Source organism: Exophiala xenobiotica (genome assembly GCF_000835505.1).
Source record: "Exophiala xenobiotica strain CBS 118157 unplaced genomic scaffold supercont1.3, whole genome shotgun sequence".
In the NCBI taxonomy this organism is placed as follows: domain Eukaryota; kingdom Fungi; phylum Ascomycota; class Eurotiomycetes; order Chaetothyriales; family Herpotrichiellaceae; genus Exophiala; species Exophiala xenobiotica.
Window position 1 is genome coordinate 3,190,736 of NW_013562492.1, and position 16,804 is coordinate 3,207,539.

At 52.3% G+C, this 16,804-nt stretch overlaps 7 protein-coding genes across 7 annotated transcripts; 3 read left to right on the forward strand and 4 right to left on the reverse strand.

The window, feature by feature from the left end:
* Positions 1-48: 48 nt before the first annotated feature.
* PV05_05418 (uncharacterized protein) lies at positions 49-2,725 on the reverse strand (the record flags this gene model as incomplete). Its single annotated transcript, XM_013461919.1, has 4 exons — positions 49-1,385; positions 1,503-1,804; positions 2,052-2,491; positions 2,589-2,725. The coding sequence occupies 4 exons, from the start codon at positions 2,723-2,725 to the stop codon at positions 222-224; spliced, it is 2,043 nt and encodes a 680-aa protein (XP_013317373.1). The 3' UTR covers positions 49-221.
* Positions 2,726-3,112: 387 nt separating this feature from the next.
* Positions 3,113-7,245, forward strand: PV05_05419 (uncharacterized protein). Its single transcript, XM_013461920.1, has one exon. The coding sequence runs from the start codon at positions 3,402-3,404 to the stop codon at positions 7,188-7,190; it is 3,789 nt and encodes a 1,262-aa protein (XP_013317374.1). The 5' UTR covers positions 3,113-3,401; the 3' UTR covers positions 7,191-7,245.
* Positions 7,246-7,707: 462 nt separating this feature from the next.
* Positions 7,708-9,550, forward strand: PV05_05420 (uncharacterized protein; the record flags this gene model as incomplete). The annotated part of the gene is made up of 3 exons (XM_013461921.1): positions 7,708-7,725; positions 7,957-8,112; positions 8,235-9,550. 3 exons carry the CDS (start codon positions 7,708-7,710, stop codon positions 9,444-9,446), a joined length of 1,386 nt encoding a protein of 461 aa, XP_013317375.1. The 3' UTR covers positions 9,447-9,550.
* Positions 9,551-9,604: 54 nt separating this feature from the next.
* PV05_05421 (uncharacterized protein) lies at positions 9,605-12,511 on the reverse strand. The gene has a single exon (XM_013461922.1). The coding sequence runs from the start codon at positions 12,409-12,411 to the stop codon at positions 9,877-9,879; it is 2,535 nt and encodes an 844-aa protein (XP_013317376.1). The 5' UTR covers positions 12,412-12,511; the 3' UTR covers positions 9,605-9,876.
* Positions 12,512-12,652: 141 nt separating this feature from the next.
* On the reverse strand, positions 12,653-13,788 carry PV05_05422 (uncharacterized protein). The gene is made up of 2 exons (XM_013461923.1): positions 13,483-13,788; positions 12,653-13,427 (listed from the first exon to the last, which is right to left on the reverse strand). Exons 1-2 carry the CDS (start codon positions 13,577-13,579, stop codon positions 12,904-12,906), a joined length of 621 nt encoding a protein of 206 aa, XP_013317377.1. The 5' UTR covers positions 13,580-13,788; the 3' UTR covers positions 12,653-12,903.
* Positions 13,789-14,454: 666 nt separating this feature from the next.
* Positions 14,455-16,280, forward strand: PV05_05423 (uncharacterized protein). Its single transcript, XM_013461924.1, has one exon. It carries the CDS (start codon positions 14,559-14,561, stop codon positions 15,132-15,134), a length of 576 nt encoding a protein of 191 aa, XP_013317378.1. The 5' UTR covers positions 14,455-14,558; the 3' UTR covers positions 15,135-16,280.
* Positions 15,145-15,920, reverse strand: PV05_05424 (uncharacterized protein). Its single transcript, XM_013461925.1, has 3 exons — positions 15,733-15,920; positions 15,562-15,684; positions 15,145-15,443 (listed from the first exon to the last, which is right to left on the reverse strand). Exons 1-3 carry the CDS (start codon positions 15,759-15,761, stop codon positions 15,242-15,244), a joined length of 354 nt encoding a protein of 117 aa, XP_013317379.1. The 5' UTR covers positions 15,762-15,920; the 3' UTR covers positions 15,145-15,241.
* Positions 16,281-16,804: the final 524 nt, after the last annotated feature.

Consider the following 16,804-nt stretch of genomic DNA (forward strand, 5'->3'; position numbering starts at 1 on the left):
AATTCCGCCATGCGATTGTTCAAAAGTCCTTCTCAGCTTTGTGGTGTTCTTATTTCTGTCTGTGAATTCACCTTTGCACTATTCACGTCCCATCGAACGCTATCTGAATCAATAAATCGAATCTTCGGCGTATGCAGCGTCAATCTACGCTGATTGACTTCATCTGACTCTGTAACGTGAGGAGTCATTGTCGTCCGCTACATCTAAGGGGGAAAGGCAAGTCAAGGTAAAGGTCTATGAGCTCCGGTCCCTGGGGCCCCTGACAAATGCTGTCCGAAGATTGTGGAATTGTCTCTGGAGTCTCTGCCGTCTGTGCCTAGATCCCATCCATCGAGCATATCATTCCAGTCTTGTTGGAAGAGAGGCAGTTCCGGCATGCCTGCATCGGAGGATGAGAAGCTGGCCTGGAGCCAAGCGGGCACTAGATACTGTGGTAAAACCTGCATCGAGGAAGCCGCCGGAGGATAGGCGGGACCTTGCAGGACTGGCTCGTCATCCACGCCATCTTGAGCCAGGTACATGCTGGCAATCTGATAGAAGATTCGACAGGCACGATACAGCTTGCCGACTCCAGGACTCATGTCGGCTACACTCTCCAATGCATTAACGACTGCTTTCAAAAGCTCGAGATCTGCCGCATTTCGGTCGGCAATGGTGTTCCCGAAGACCACGATATAGGGGATAAATGGACTCCACAGCATTGTCCAATGGACAAAAAGATGCCATTCGTTTCTTTCGCGATACTTCAGCGTATCCCATGCATTATTGTGCATAGTCACTGCTTCACGAGCAGACTGAATTGCCAGGTCGTTGAATTTCAGAGGATGTGGTGGCATACCCGACGGGAGCGGGTCAGGTGGGATCATCCGATAGATGAGCGTCAGAATTGATGCCAGGCAGATCCGACTAGAGGACAGATTTTCAGAGAAGGCTTCTGAAAATGGTTGGCCCTCGAAGTCGATCTCAAAGTAGTCCTTCATCTCGAGCAGTTTGGAAGCCAAGCTCTTAGCAAGCTGTGCCCTCAGTTCAGGAGGTTGTCTTTGAGCCCGAGCACAGTATAGTTGCTCGTAGATTTGCCCCTGAAGCTCGCCCAAGGATATCCAACCCAAGTACATGCGACCGAAAGGCCCATCAAGCTCCTCCGGGATTTTCGGCCATTCAGTAGTGATATCGTAGTCTTGGAGGCTGGGGGACCGGCCGAGAGTGAGCGCCATACTCCGATCAATGGCGTATATGAACCAGAAGAGAAGCCTTTTCTTAGTTGCTTCAGGAGCAACGGAATAAGGTGGAAGGCGATGGTATCCTGCATCCTGGACCATTCTTGTAGCAGTCGTGATGAGTGCCCATGCAAGTGAAGGACGCGAGAGTTCCAACGCCATCATGGCCTATAAGGTGTGTCGATTAGCGAAGTTCAGGCACTACCACGAAACAATGGAGGAGAGCGCGTGGCCGTCGAAACGGAGAACTCCCGATGAAACCACATATAAGAACTCTGGGCTTACCGCAAGGAGAAGAGCCTCGATGTTCTCAAAGTTTGCCTCCATGTATACTCGCATACTTCCCATGGAAGTCTGAGCGTTCTTGCTGCACGTGGCTACACAGATTTCTATCTCGCTGGGACCAAGCTGCAGTTCTTTGGCGGTGTCCTTCTGCATCTGACGGAAAAGTAAGAATAGGGAGACATGAACTGTGACAAATGTGGCAATGGTGTAGTCTTCCGTAGGAAAGTAGATCTTCTGGCAAAGGTCGGAAAGGCGACTGGCGTCCATTGCCGGGTATTCGTAGAAGAACTGGAATGGATGTGCTGTAGCTAAATTAGCATTTCGCTCACGGCATGAGGAAGATCCTTGGGCAGTAAGCAGCATTGTCCGAGAGATAGCTTCCCAGATGACGAGACGAGGCTGACCTGTCTCCTCCCCAGGAAGAGTGACAGAAAGCTGGCAAAAGCTATGGGCTTCGAACACCACACAACCTTAGAGGTGCCCATAAATGAGTGCTGGACGCCTGTAACGACACTGCCAATTTCTTACTGGTGGACATCAGTAACCTACATTTACAAAGTCTCAATACTTTCAGGACAGCTTGCATTGGTGGGAGTTCCAGGTTGGCGAGCTCAGGATAATGCACTGCTTCTTGCAAAGGCTTGTGTACAGGGATGGCAGCAGCACCATCGGAACTGGCTGACTTGTCGTTTAGGAAGCTCCTCAGCGTGGCAACTGCAACTGATACATCTCCTGCTGAGCTGGGAGTGTCGTGCGCAAGTCCGAGACTCCTTTCAAACGCCTGCGTGACGTCTTTCGACTGAGCCACAAAGGATGAATCCCCTGCAAAATCAGGTTCTCTTTCAGTTGGTTGACTGTCGCGAGGACTCGGTACAGCGCCTGCATGCGTCTGTGGCGAGGCCTGAGGTCCACCCTGAGCACTCACAGAAGCCTGCAGGATCTTCTCGAGACTAGCCAATCGATGATTGACATTTTCGATTTCACGTTCACTGAAGAAGTGGTAAGCAAGAACGTCCGGTCTGGAAGAATGAGGATGCGTGGACTGTTTCCTGGACCACGGACCTCAGGGCGTTATATTGTGCTCACTATCTTCCAGAGATGATTATGCGCTGTCGCTTTTCGGGATTCCGTTTTGTCGTGCGGCATGTTACTCGGGAACTCTGACAGCTTGAACATGGTGTCTTCCGGTCACATCGAATCTGCAGCAAGATGCTTCTCAACATTGTGATCCTGATCCGAGAGGCCCGGCGTGCCTTCATACCTTTCGAGCTCGACAACCATCACACTTACGATATGTTAGTGACCGGGTTGAGCTGACATGAGGAGGGAACGGCATCGTACTGCAGGTACCACTTTCAACGTGCCACCCTCACAATCAGACTGGCTAGCATCGGCCATCGTATCAAGGGCACAATTGCATCCTCATCAAGTTCGGGACAAAGCTCATCACTGGAAAATGCTGTGACACGAGCCGGCGCTCGCTTGTACGTTGTTGTTTGTTATCGACCAAGCGGTCCGGCGGCCGCGGGATCCGAGATCCAGACTAATGTCAGCCAAGTCCAAGTCTTGACGTCGACATTTTCTGTTTCCTCGTGTTCTTCACCTATCGCGTCTCATGATATACGAATATTTGACTGGTCGCTAGTCACTACGGCCAGCTGGATTCTTGCTTCACATCTCGGGAGCTTCGGTCGTGGCTCCCGAAAAATGGGTGCCTGCTCGCATATCACTTGAGAGGGGCGGTTCCTTGGTCTCGGTGAGGACAATATATTGCTCGGTCGTGTCACGCTCAAATACCGTCCTTGGACTTCTGCTTTTTAACCGAGGTCTTCGCATACAAATTCGTGGAGACAGTATTGAGCTGAAAATTGCAGCTTACATTCGTTCCTGTTCCCTTGAATGGCAGACGATTCTGAGAAACCAAGATCAAGCCAGGATGGCTCGAAGACATCCTCACCAACAACCGGAGAAAAGGAGCCTGAAGGCAGCATCAAGGACTACCTGCGGATTTTTAGATATGCTGACAAGTACGATTGGATTCTCAACAGTGTCGCAATCAGCTGCGCCATCGCGTCTGGGGCTGCACTTCCTTTGATGACCCTGATCTTTGGCAGCTTCACCAACAAGTTCAATGGCTATAGCACAGGCAACGGAAGCCCTGAATCGTTCAAAAACGAGGTCGACTCATTTGTCCTTTGGTTCGTCTACCTCTTCGTTGGCAAATTCGTTGTCACCTATATTGCGACCGCCGCCATTACGACCTCAGCCATACGAACCACTCGAAATCTCCGGCGAGCATTTCTGGCATGTACTCTGCGACAAGAAGTCTGGCATTTTGACAAACAAAGCAATGGTGCAATTGCCACACAGGTTACCACCAATGGAAATCGAATACAGTCGGGCATTGCCGAAAAGCTCGTCTTCACGATCCAGGCACTTTCGATGTTCTTTGCCGCGTTTGTGGTTGCTCTGACGGCTCAATGGAAACTAGCTTTGATCACAATGTCCGTGATTCCAGGCATCTTCCTGGTCACCGGCATCTGCATAGCAATTGACGCTGTTCAGGAATCCAGAATTACTCGGATCTACTCCCGAGCTGCCGTCCTCGCGGAAGAAGTCTTGTCATCTATTCGGACAGTTCATGCCTTCTATGCACAGGAAAAGATGGTTCAAAAATATGATCTCTTCCTTCAACAAGCACACAGGGAAGGCAACAAGAAGTCACCCAACTATGGCGTATTATTCTCCTTTCAATACTTCTGTGTCTACTCGGCTATTGCACTTTCCTTCTGGCAAGGTTTCCGCATGTATCAAAGCGGTGAGGTATCGAACGTTGGAAACGTCTTTACAGTCGTCCTTTCAGTGACCATAGCCGCGACTTCTATTTCGTCACTAGCACCACAGATTCAATCATTCACCAATGCTGCCTCTGCCGCCTCCGAATTATTCACCATAATTGATAAGCCAACACTACTAGACCCTTTGGATCCGACTGGAAAACAACCGGCAATTTGTCACGGACAAATTGAGGTCCAAAATTTGACTTTTGCGTACCCGTCGCGTCCATCTGCCCAGGTATTGCGGGATTTCACCATATCCATCCCGGCTGGCAAGACCACGGCTCTCGTGGGGTCGTCAGGAGCCGGCAAAAGCAGTCTTGTCGGACTCCTTGAACGATGGTATCTGCCAAACTCTGGAAAGATATTGCTCGATGGCGTCGAACTGGCCGAATACAATGTCAAGTGGTTGAGAAATCGGATACGTCTTGTTCAACAGGAACCTGTTCTGTTTCGAGGCACAGTTTTCCAGAACATTGCCAATGGGTTCGTGGATGAACAAAGGGCATTGCCCCGAGAGAAACAAATGGAGCTCGTTCGAGAAGCTTGCAAGGCCAGCAACGCAGACCTGTTCATCAATGAGCTCCCGCAAGGTTATGACACCGAACTCGGCGAGCGAGCGGGAACCTTGAGTGGCGGCCAACGACAGCGGATCGCCATAGCTCGGAGTATTGTATCCAACCCAAAGATACTCTTGCTTGACGAGGCCACAAGCGCACTCGATCCGAAAGCGGAGAAAATAGTTCAAGACGCTTTGAACCGAGTTTCGAAAAACCGGACGACTCTGGTGATTGCACACAGATTGGCGACGGTCAAAAGCGCAGATAACATTGCTGTCATCTCCCAGGGAAGGATCATCGAACAAGGCACGCACCACGAGCTGATCGAACGCAACGGACATTATGCTGCACTCGTCCGTGCACAGGACTTGGGGGGCGACGAGAAGGAAGAAAACGACAAGATATTCAACGAGAAGAAAACGCTCGAAGGCTCGGGAGAGAGAATTGCCCTTCAGCGGACTCGCACTGATGTCACGTCTCAGGCCGGAGATCCCGAGAAGCAGAATAAACCAGTTGGAACTCTAGGTTATTCACTTTTGCGATGCATTCTTATCATGTTCTATGAACAAAAGAATCTGTACTGGTGCTTTCTGCTGTCGACAATTGCTTGTTGCATTGGAGGAGCAACTTTCCCCGGTCAGGCCCTTCTCTTCTCACGACTTTTGACCGTCTTCGAACTCACGGGTCAGAAAGCACGAGACCGAGCAGATTTCTACGCTCTCATGTTTTTCGTTGTTGCTCTGGGAAATCTTGTGGCCTATTTCACCATAGGATGGACGTGCAACATCATCGGACAAACAGTCACCCACCGCTACAGGTCTGAAATGTTCCAGCAAGTTTTGCATCAAGACATTGACTTTTTTGACATTCCGGAAAACTCTTCGGGGGCTCTGACATCGAAACTGTCGGCATTGCCCACTCAGCTGCAGGAGTTGATCTCGGCAAATATTCTGCTTCTATTCATTGTTCTGGTCAATGTTGTGTCGAGCAGTGCTCTTGCGCTGGCCTATGGTTGGAAACTGGGCCTCGTGGTCGTCTTTGGTGCGCTTCCACCCCTGATCTTGGCCGGCTACCTTCGCATTCGGCTCGAAACCAAGCTGGATGCCAAAAATTCCGAGAATTTCTCGGAAAGTGCTGGTCTGGCGAGCGAGGCGGTTACTTCGATCCGGACGGTTGCATCTCTGACCTTGGAAAGCCATATCCTCCAGGAGTACTCAAGGATGCTGCGCAACGTTGTGCTGAGATCGACAAAAGCCTTGGTGTGGACGATGTTCTGGTTCTCGTTGTCGCAATCTATCGAGTTCCTGGCCATGGCTCTTGGATTCTGGTATGGTAGTCGACTCCTAGCGTCAGGCGAGTACACCACGGCCCAATTTTATATCATATTCGTGGGCGTCTTGTTCGCGGGCCAAGCTGCAGGTCAATTCTTTGGATACTCGACCAGCCTCACAAAAGCACAAGAAGGCGCCAATTACATCCTCTGGCTGCGGACTCTGAAGCCAACGATTGCGGAAACCGATCAAAATAAGGACAATGGACCCGAAGGTGAAGGCCCTATTGATCTCGAGGAAGTCGAGTTCCGCTATCGACAACGAGAAACCGCTCGAGTGCTTCGAGGTATATCCATGTCTATCGCACCTGGGCAGTTCGTGGCTTTCATAGGGGCTTCAGGATGCGGAAAAAGCACGCTGGTAGCTTTGCTGGAAAGGTTCTACGATCCAATGACAGGGCGCATCTGTCTGGCCCGTAAAAACATTGCCGAGATGTCACCACGCCTTTACCGGGCGCATATGTCGCTGGTGCAGCAGGAGCCGACACTTTACCAGGGCTCGGTCCGTGAGAATGTCTCTTTGGGATTGGACTTCGAGCCATCAGAGGACGAGATCAAGGAAGCCTGCCGTAAAGCCAATGCCCTGGACTTTGTGATTTCGCTACCGGAAGGGTTCGACACTCCGTGTGGATCTCGTGGCATGCAGTTCTCGGGCGGTCAAAGACAGAGGATCGCAATTGCCAGAGCATTGATTCGGAGCCCACATTTACTGCTGCTGGATGAAGCCACCTCGGCTTTGGATACACAATCGGAACGCCTGGTCCAGGCTGCCCTGGACGAGGCGGCCATGACTCGAACGACGATCGCAGTTGCGCATCGACTGTCCACTATTCGGAATGCGGACGTCATTTTCGTGATCGCCAATGGCAAGATCGCAGAGATGGGGACACATTCTGAGCTGCAAAGAATCAAGGGGAGATACTATGAAATGTGCCTGGCACAGTCGCTGGATCAGGCGTGATAAGCGTCTCAACTCACCTGTACAATTAGTATTTACTGTGAACATTCGACGTCCTTTTAGACATCACCAACAACCCCAACATGAGTACCTTAACTAGGTAGGCTGCTTTGTAACCGTTTGTAAGCGTTTGCCCAAACTTTGCTACGGTTGATTGAAGAAATGCCAGCCTACATTGGCTCAATTTCTGGTCCGAGGACTGAGGACTTCGTACTCCGGGGGCTCAGATGTCAGTATTCTTCCATGATCCTTGTCCAGCCTGGATCATAGGTCCAAGGTGTACGGAATATCTATATTACCACCTGGATACCGGTACCTCTGTAAGTCGAGGTCTGATTCAGGCGACCACTCAAACAACGTGGTAGAGACAAGGGAGTAACGGATGCAGTAGCTCCGCACTCTTTAGAATCAGGCCTGCCAGCGAGCGTCAAAAGACGGCACCATCATTTTCGGGCACTGTCTATTCAGTGTTAGGTGTGCATGCTTTGCTCAGCAACCATCAGCTAAACGACGGGACATCATGAGTTGGGTCGCAAGCGTAAGAACTTCCATATGTACTGTTCAGTCCTCAATTCAGTCTACTATTGCCGAACCTATTCGATCAAGCGAGTGGTAGATTGTATCTCCTGCGTCTTACCTCATGGGACAGCGAGACTCAAGGAGACCAGATATGGCATCCATGAATATCTTCTCTGCAATCCATCGACGCCTAATAGGAAGACTCTCCCACCGTCACCCTGGCTAACGTTCATGCGGCATGGTGTTATAGCTCCTGCTCAACTTCCACAACTGGTGGAATAACACGAACAGCATCCGCACATCCATCCTCACACAAAAGATAGCCAACCTCGAATCCCACAACGCAGATTTCAAACCGCTTCGAATCGGCATCCTCGGCGCTGCGGACATCAATTTCGTAGCCATCGTATGTCCTCTCCTCTCCTCGCCGAAAGGGCTGTGTGCCAGTCAAGCACGAGATCTTAACTGCTTTATGCCTCCCTGTCTTTATTGATACGGCCTTTTCTGATGAGACCTCGGGAGTTGCAGATCGACCCAGTCTCCACCCATCCGTCGGCCATCATCACCGCCATCGCCGCACGCGACAAGTCTCGAGCTCAAGCCCAAATCGACGCATTCAAGTCTCTTCTGCCCGGCGCCGTCAAAGCCCACGGCTCATACGATGCCGTGGTGTCGGACCCGGACATCGACGCCGTCTACATTCCGCTGCCCAACGGGTTGCATCACAAATGGGCGTTGGCCGCGCTGGAAAACGGCAAGCACGTCCTGATCGAGAAACCCATGACCTCCAACGCCCGTGAAGCCCGGGAAATCCGCGACGCCGCGTCTCGTGCGGGCAAGGTCGCTCTCGAGGCGTTCCACTGGCGCTTCCACCCGGCCGCGCACACGGTCAAAGCCATAGTCCTCGGCGGCGAGTATGGCCCCGTTCGCTCGGTCAATCCGGACATGATCCTCCCCGCCGGCGTGCTGGGACCGGACGACATCCGCTTCCACTACTCGCTCGGAGGTGGCGCCTCGATGGATTTGACTTATGTCTACTCGGCAGCGGCGTACTTTGCCGCGCGCGACATTGCCGAGCCCAACAATACCACGCAATTCCAAGTCCTCGACGCAAAACCACGACTCAACAAGAAAGACAAACTGGTCGACGATGCGATGCGCGCGACACTCCTGTTCAAGGAACCATCCGGCAGCAGCAGCAGCAGCAGCGGTGGGCTTGGGCTCGAGACCGAGACCGAGACCAAGACCACCAAGGCCGTCACCTCGGCAGACTTGTATTTCCCAAAACTGTTCGGCCTGGTTCCCCGGCTGTGGGCCGGCGCCAATGATTTGACGATCCACTGCGAGAAGGCGGAGATTCTGTTCACCAACTTCGCGGGACCATGGCTGAACCATGCCATCGTCGTCACGCCCGTCACCAGGGACAGCACTACGGGCAAAGTCACGAGCCGAGACAAGAAGAAGACCACCACGCACAAGTGCTACAAAGGAGGACCGGTGTGGGAACGCGAGAAGGACGATGATGGAAAAGTCGTGGGCGAGGACTGGTGGACGACCTATAGGTACCAGCTCGAAGGGTTTGTGAGGAAGATTCGTGAGACCGAGACCGAGACCGAGACCGGAAGCCAAAGTGGGTACCGGTATAAAGGGCCCTTTGTGAGTCTGGATGAGAGCGTGAGGATCATGGAGATCATTGATGCTGTCTATGAAAAGGCCGGCTTGCCTATTCGAGGACAGTAAGGGCGTTTATAAAAATGTGGCTTGCTGCCAGATTTCTAACAGGTCGCACGGAATGGAATACCTTGGGATATCTCTCTGCTCGCAGCCTGCTCGGAAATCACATTTCACCACCTTAACGACGGTCCAAGTTGTCTGTTCCCGATGCAGAAAGAATGGAAGGACTTGAGTATTTGAGTGACAAAGAATAAGTAGGTATTATACTTCGAGGACGCTTGAACGCAGCAAAAGGACATTTTCAACAGAACCACAACAACTCAAAGCAACACAATCCAATCCAACCACCAGGAGGAGAATGCATCGTCCCATCCTGCGATCCCAAAAAGCAGTCAATCCAGAATGTTCATGTTCATGCTCACGCGGCTCGTCAGCCAACCCTTGGTCTCAGCGGAGGCCGTGCCATCCAATATCAATACTGTCGTGTCGTGCAAGTCTACCACGCCGTCCCTTCCTCTTGCGCCTGTCTCAACTTCTCATAGAACGCCAACGGCCACCCCTTCATCTCGTCGTCCTTGGGTAGACAGCTCACCCCTTCCGCCGCACTAATCTCACCTCTTGCCCTCATGGCCTCCTCCCGTCTTCGACAATACCCCACCACGTTCCCTATCACACGCCCCAGCATGTCCGGGCTGATCGCCACCGGATTGAGAAACGGATCGCCCTCACTCAACAACTCCGCCACCGTTGGTCGAAGACTCTGCTCGCGCGTGAGACACCGCTTGAGCGTCTTGATCAGTCCAAATGGGACGACTGCCCCTCCGATCCCCGTGCCGGGGAAAGCAATCTCAACTTTGGGATTGGGAATACTCATGATGCGCTCAAACTGTTTTGCAATATGCGCGAACGGCGGCTGCCCGTATGTCATTTGGTACAAGATACACCCCAGACTCCACACGTCGCTCGGCTTGCCCAGCTTGAGCACCTTCCCTGCGGCTCCTCCGTATCCCGCTGGGATGTGCTGTGCAACCAGACTCTCGGGACTCATATAATTTGGCGTGCCGATCTGGTTCTCCCGATGCACATTGACAGTATCGTCCGCGATGGCATTTGCAATCCCAAAGTCAATCAGCTTCAACTGACCCTTGACGAGCAGGAAATTCGCCGGCTTGAGGTCCGAGTGTACGATCCCGTACTCATGTACCGCGGCCACGCATTCGAGCATCTCTTTCCAGTAATGTCGCGTGAATGTGATATCCAGCCGCGCATTCTCGGACTTGAGCTGCTCGTTGAGCATTTTGTTGAAGTCGCTCTCGCCGAGTTCCATCATGACATTGAGCACGCCTTTGTCCTCATTGATCTCATAGTCGTACAGTCGAATCACGCGGTCGACGTTTTCCAGGCGCTTCAGCAGGTCGATCTCCCCTTTGTAACCGGCGATAGCAGCCATGTCGGCGTCTTCGAGGTTGACCCTTTTCAGGGCGAAGATCTTGTAGTTTTCGGCCATGATACGGAAGACGCGCGAGGAGCCGCCCCGGCCGATGCAGTCGAGTCGCCGGTAAGTCTTGCCATTGAGCACATAGTGGACGGACTTCTTGTTACGGGAGCCAGCGTTGGAGGTGGCGGCATCGAGGATGGACATTTTGGGCGGAGGCGCGGGGGCAGGGCGGTGTGGTGTGTTGTTCGATTTTGGGACGAGTGGTGGACGGGACGGAGAGGCATGTTCGGCTGGCTTTTGGTCGGGTTTGGGCTGGTCTTCGTGGCATTCTAGTATCGTAGAAGCAGGCTTTGTCCGTCGGAACGTTGGCGGCGGCTCATTTTCTTGATCGGGCACTGACGCAATTGATGGGAGCGGAGGGATCTTGAAGATGGGATGACGTTGAGAACTGGAGGATCTGGAGGATCTGGAGGATATCGGAGCCTCTTGAGCGCGTGGTGTTGGCTGAATCTGGTGCCCTGATGCTGGTCTTGACGACGATAGCTTGGGTGATTCTTGTCGTTTGAGTCGCACTGGCGACATAACTCTTGGAGATACTCGAGTCTGCTTGATCTGCTTAGGACTGCCTTGCAGAGCGAGAATCTCATCCGGGAAGTCGGCCAAATCTGGCTCTCTCGCCCTTCTACCCATCTCGGTCTCAGGAGTATTGGCTTGTTCGTGATCCTGATTGTCCAAGGGTATCTCATCTTCCTCACTCGGGCGGCGGACCATACCTCGTCTGACTGGTCTGTTGCGGAGAGCGCCTCCATGCCGTCGAACTCTCATGGTACTCTGAGCTCCATTTTCATCGGCTCTTCGAGGACGTGATACCGTCGATGGTATTGCGGCGCCTTCCTCTTCTGGACTGCTGTGTGGTTCTTGGCTCCCAGGGCTAGCTGAGAGACCCCCAGTCTTCGGTCCATCTCCAGCTGATGTTGGCTGAGGCTTCTCGGGATCCGCCTTCGACGGAGGTGATCGTGACAAGCGTTTACCACCACTTACACGGACGCGCCGTATGCTCGGTGCAGGAGTCTCTGAATCGTGAAGTGCTGGGTGCATACCAGTAGCTGACTTGTCGTGGATTTTGTACATGAAAGAACCGTCTCTGCCCAGAATTACACCTAGTCCAGGCCTTGGCCCGGTGGTGACTCGAACGACTCGTGGGGCAGGACTGCCATCCCTTTGTTGCGGAGGACTGGAAGCCTTCAGGACCTCGAGTGGCGTAGCTTTGCTCCTCCGTCTTGAAGCGCCTGTAGTGACCGCAGGCTGTACTTGTGGTCCCCAGTTCTCTTTCTCTGCTTCCAATTGTGGTTCGTCCTCGCCCAGTATAGCCTGCGCTTCGGCACTCAATTTGATGGGGGCGAGGTCTTCATCGTCGGAGCTATCACCAGTCATGTTTCGAGGGAGTCGTGAATTGGCATCTGTCGCCATTGAGAGAGGCAGGGGTTGAACACGGTTCGCTGCGAGTCGTGTTGTTGGTCGGTATTGCGATCGACGCGGGTAGCTGGAGCTGACAGCAAGGGCTGCGGGTGAAGGAGACATGTACGCAGCCATTGCGAGGGCTACCGGGGCGTATGAATATTCTCGAGTGAGCTCATTGTCCTGCAGGGTGCTTGGTGTTGAATAGAATGGTTGGATGCTTTGCGTAAGGACGCGACGCTCAATTGGCCAAAATTAATACGAGGACTTGACTGGTCCAAAGGCGTTCGCGGAATCGGTTAATCAACCTCCGTTATTTTGGCTCGTCGTCACAGCAACGAATTTGTCTGTTCTAGACAGTGAGAAAGAACTTGGGGAACTTGTCCTTCAACGATTATCATTATTATTATTACTCGGTATCGATTGATGAGTGCCGGCAAGACTCTGTGTGTAATATCCCGACAGAACCCAATCATCTTCCTTTGACAATGCCATTCCAGCGCCCAGGCCAAACGTGCTATGACAAACTTTTCGCTCAAAAGAATACCATCAAACGGATGCACAATTCGCAAGCTAAGCACATGCCCTGTCGAGGAGCTTCCACTCCTCTCAGTACGCATTCTTTCTTTATAGCATCAACGTGAATCCCGCAAATATGCCTGCCACGAGGACTCCCAGACCATAGAGCTGACCCACATTAACAATGATCCGGGTTGCAGCCGAACTTCCAGAGCTACCGGCAGCAGTAGTTGTAGCAGCGGCTCCTCCTCCAAAGCCGGTGTACACGACGCTACCGTCAGAAGCAGTTGATGCAGCTGCACCAGCCGTCGTGGTTGTCGCCGGCATCGTGGAGATCGTACTTGTGTTTACTCTTGTGGGGTTTGTAGCACCGCAGGGGTGATCTTGAACACATGCTGCTGCGCAGGTGTTGTCGTTCCCACAGCTTGCCTGGCAGTTGGTGTTGTATTGCGTGCAAATATAATAGGGTAGGGTCTGAGAGTACTCGGAGGTGTTGGGTGAGAGGCCATTTGAACACACACAACTGTAGCTGAGGTCTGCAGCATTACAGTCGTTTGCGTATGTGGCGGCGGAGTTCGTTTGATCGACACAGATCAAGGGGCACTGTGCTATCTGAGAGCTGCACCACACCTCTGCAACAAGCCGTCAGTAAGGGAAGCCATCCCATAGTTGAAGTAGGGTGCTCACGTCTCGTGGATAACGGTACTGAGTTGGGATCAATTGTCTGTGTGATGGCCACCTGGGCAAATGCAGCGACGACCGCGGTGAGGAAGAAGTACTGCATGATTAGGCTGAGAACGCTTGACAATTAAAAAATAATGGGTGTATAATAAGCCTGATGGTGAGAACGCTCGAAGAAGTTCAAAGAATGAAAACGAATGTCTGCCGAGTCAGTCACACGGAGTGATTCTCTAGAACGAGAAGAAGGGAGTCTTTGCTTGGAGGTGGACAGTACGAGTACCACGGACAGTCACAGCATAAATAGGACAAGGGCTCGGAAAAAGGGTGGAGGACGCAGGGTCTTCAAGACATGAGTCCGGCCGGCATGCCAGTCCTCGTTTGGCGTCGACAAACGACCAGGCGAGATTCGTTCCCGCCACTCACCAAGGGCCAGACACGCCAGACTAGGCAATATTGCGTTGCGATAGAAGTCGTCTCGCATGACGGTGGCGCACTTTACAGCGGAAGAGGTTGAGTTGTCTCAGAGGTACGACTTTTCCGTGGCTCTGAGAGGAGTCAAAATATGTCAAGCTTCATGTGCGCAGTCTTCCTTTGGACGTGTCGGGAGCTCAATATCCAATCGCTGAGACGCCGAAGCTCCATCGACGCGCCAATAGACCCCGGTCGATGACTGACTTGCAGATCGAGACTCTCCGCACTCATCTGAACTTTGGTGGGAGTTGAAATGTCCCGGCTGCAAAAGCAACACTGGTGAGGTTGACATGGATGCGAAGGGGCAAGCAAGTTGCCACACTGTGGAATTGGTTGGACTTGCAGTATCGAGGTTTGGTCACTTCATGAAGCGTTTGTCGAAAGAGCAGCTCATCCCAATATCGTACTAACATGGGGCGTACACAGTAGTCGCTGAAAAGAGACTAGCGAAGCGCTTTGCCGGATTGGCACCTTCGATTTTCTGCCGTCATGAGATGGTGTCCGAAGGGCAACGTCGTTCTGTTGCAGTGCTTTGACGGTCAGCCTCAAGTTGTCTCTCCACCCATTCCATTGCTCAAAGCACATGCATCAAGCACGCATCACGCACATGCATGGAGAACACTACCTCCACACCGGATACTGACCCCGGGTCAGATCATCACGAGCCAACCTCCAATATCCCGGGAGAGGCTCGTCCAATCTTTTCGCCGCCACCATACTGGCACCACAGCAGAAATGCTTCGTATTCAAGCCAACTGTCTTCAGAGCGTCCACCCCCAATCATCCTGGAGGACCACACTTTATCCCAAGCAGCCAGTAGAGCCGCTCTTTGGGCAAAATCTATTGCAATCGACGACTATGTCATTGTCCATGGAACCACGCCGGGTATCGGATCTTATGTGGTATGGAACTGCAAAGTCCAGACATTGGATGGCGGTCCGATGACCATTCGAAAGCGGTATTCAGAGTTCGACGAGCTAAGGAGCAAATTAATCAAAGCCTTTCCGCACTCGACAAACTCATCTCTGCCACCTCTGCCGCCGAAAAGCGCAATCTACAAATTTCGACCAAAATTCCTCGAGAAAAGGCGCGAAGGTCTAGCATATTTTCTCAATTGTGTCATGCTCAATCCAGAATACGCTGGCTCGACTATTGTCAAGGACTTTATCTTCCCACCAGAAATGTAGGCCAGAGCCCTCCGAACATGGTTTGAGGTGTTCTATTCCTCGACAAAATCTCTCGTACATGGCAGGTCAAAGATGCCTGACCAACAGGACTACATGGGACAGCTGCCTCAACTCTTCTGGGCATCATGACCCCAGTTCTTCAGCGACCGGTAGCTGTTGCTGTTGGTGTCTTGCTTGGCCTTCTCCTCCTGAGCCAGATGACGCTTGTTATACGCAGCCACTCTCCGCATGTGCTGCAGATCGTCCTCGTCATATTTGGATGGGTCCTTCTTTGGGTTCTTTCTCAAGATCTCGACAATCTTCCTCCCGCTATGGGCGTTGTTAGCAGCTGGCGACCAAAAAGCATTCCAAAACACATTCCCACTAGTCAACACAGACGAGGCCGTTGAGAACACCATCGGTAGGGCCAAGTCTGGCTCTGGCTTACCTTTCATGACCGATACTTTCCCCCGAGCCATCATCCTTGGACCAGCCTGACTTCTGGGAATCATCTCCCTTCAGCCATTCCTCAAGCTCTTCAGCCGTCATGTTGACCGTGTTGTTGAAATCTCTGTGCTTTTGTCAGGAGTGGCTTCCATAGCATATGCTGCTTCCTCACTTAATGACATCCTCATTGCTTTTAACCATTGTGACGGAAGCAGTTGTGAACTCCCTTTCGGAGGACACGAGACCTGTGGGTTTGGGGTGGACGGGATGATGTCCAAGAGAAGTTGCTTTGAGATGACTGAAGTACACGGCATGGGGGATTGATCATGGTATTGTGAATCCAAAGTTTTGACATGATTGGTTACGTCATGACTTGCGGATGGAATTTGGTGGAGTCCGTGTGGTGGGTGTTGAGATGTGTCGGTGTTTGGCGAGCGCATCAACTGTCAAAGTTAGTTACGCATGGCTGCTAACGGAGTTTCGGATCTGGCGTGGTGTCAAGTCAGATGTCAGTGATGGGCAAGGCTGAAGATCGCGCGTGATGGCGGTGCGAATTCCTCAACTGACTGGCCGATGGAGCGACTTGTGCTAAAAAGCTGTAATTTGCATTTCATATCGCTGCATTCCTGGACTACGCGCTTCCTCCAATGCAAGGGAGAGATGAGATGGGTGAGTCATGCAGGAGTCCATCAAAAAGGTCCCGTAGAAATAATGTGATGGTATCCGGCACGATCTCTCCCTGCTTTTGACTCCGATCTGTGAGACTGCCATGTTTCGACTGAGACTGGTTCACGCGTCCCGAGTTTACGAACCAATCTGCAGTCCGGAGTCGAGGTCAATCTTAGCAGCCGCAGGGTCCCACAACCTGTGTGGCTGTTGGGAAGCCAAATGTGACGCCTTCGTGGATCGCAGCGCCCAGCATTCGCAAAGATGAGGATTATTAGCTGGACTTTCATTGCATGAACACGGGCAAGTATCGCATTTATAGTAGCTACGGCTTGCAGACACCCTGATCAGTTATGAAACAGGGTCGCTTCTCAGCCCAGGTTGCCAGGTCTTTGTATCCTTGTTCTGAGACTTGCTCGTCTCGAGATGTGGAGATGATGTCCGCCGTGCACCTGCGCCCGGCGAGAATCAGCACGAGGCCAATCCTTTTCAAGCGCAATGGCCTAGACCGCTAACCAGAACCGTCACTATGGGCGTCGCGCAGGTTCCACGGGCACGACGGGCTTGGGGGGAATTGC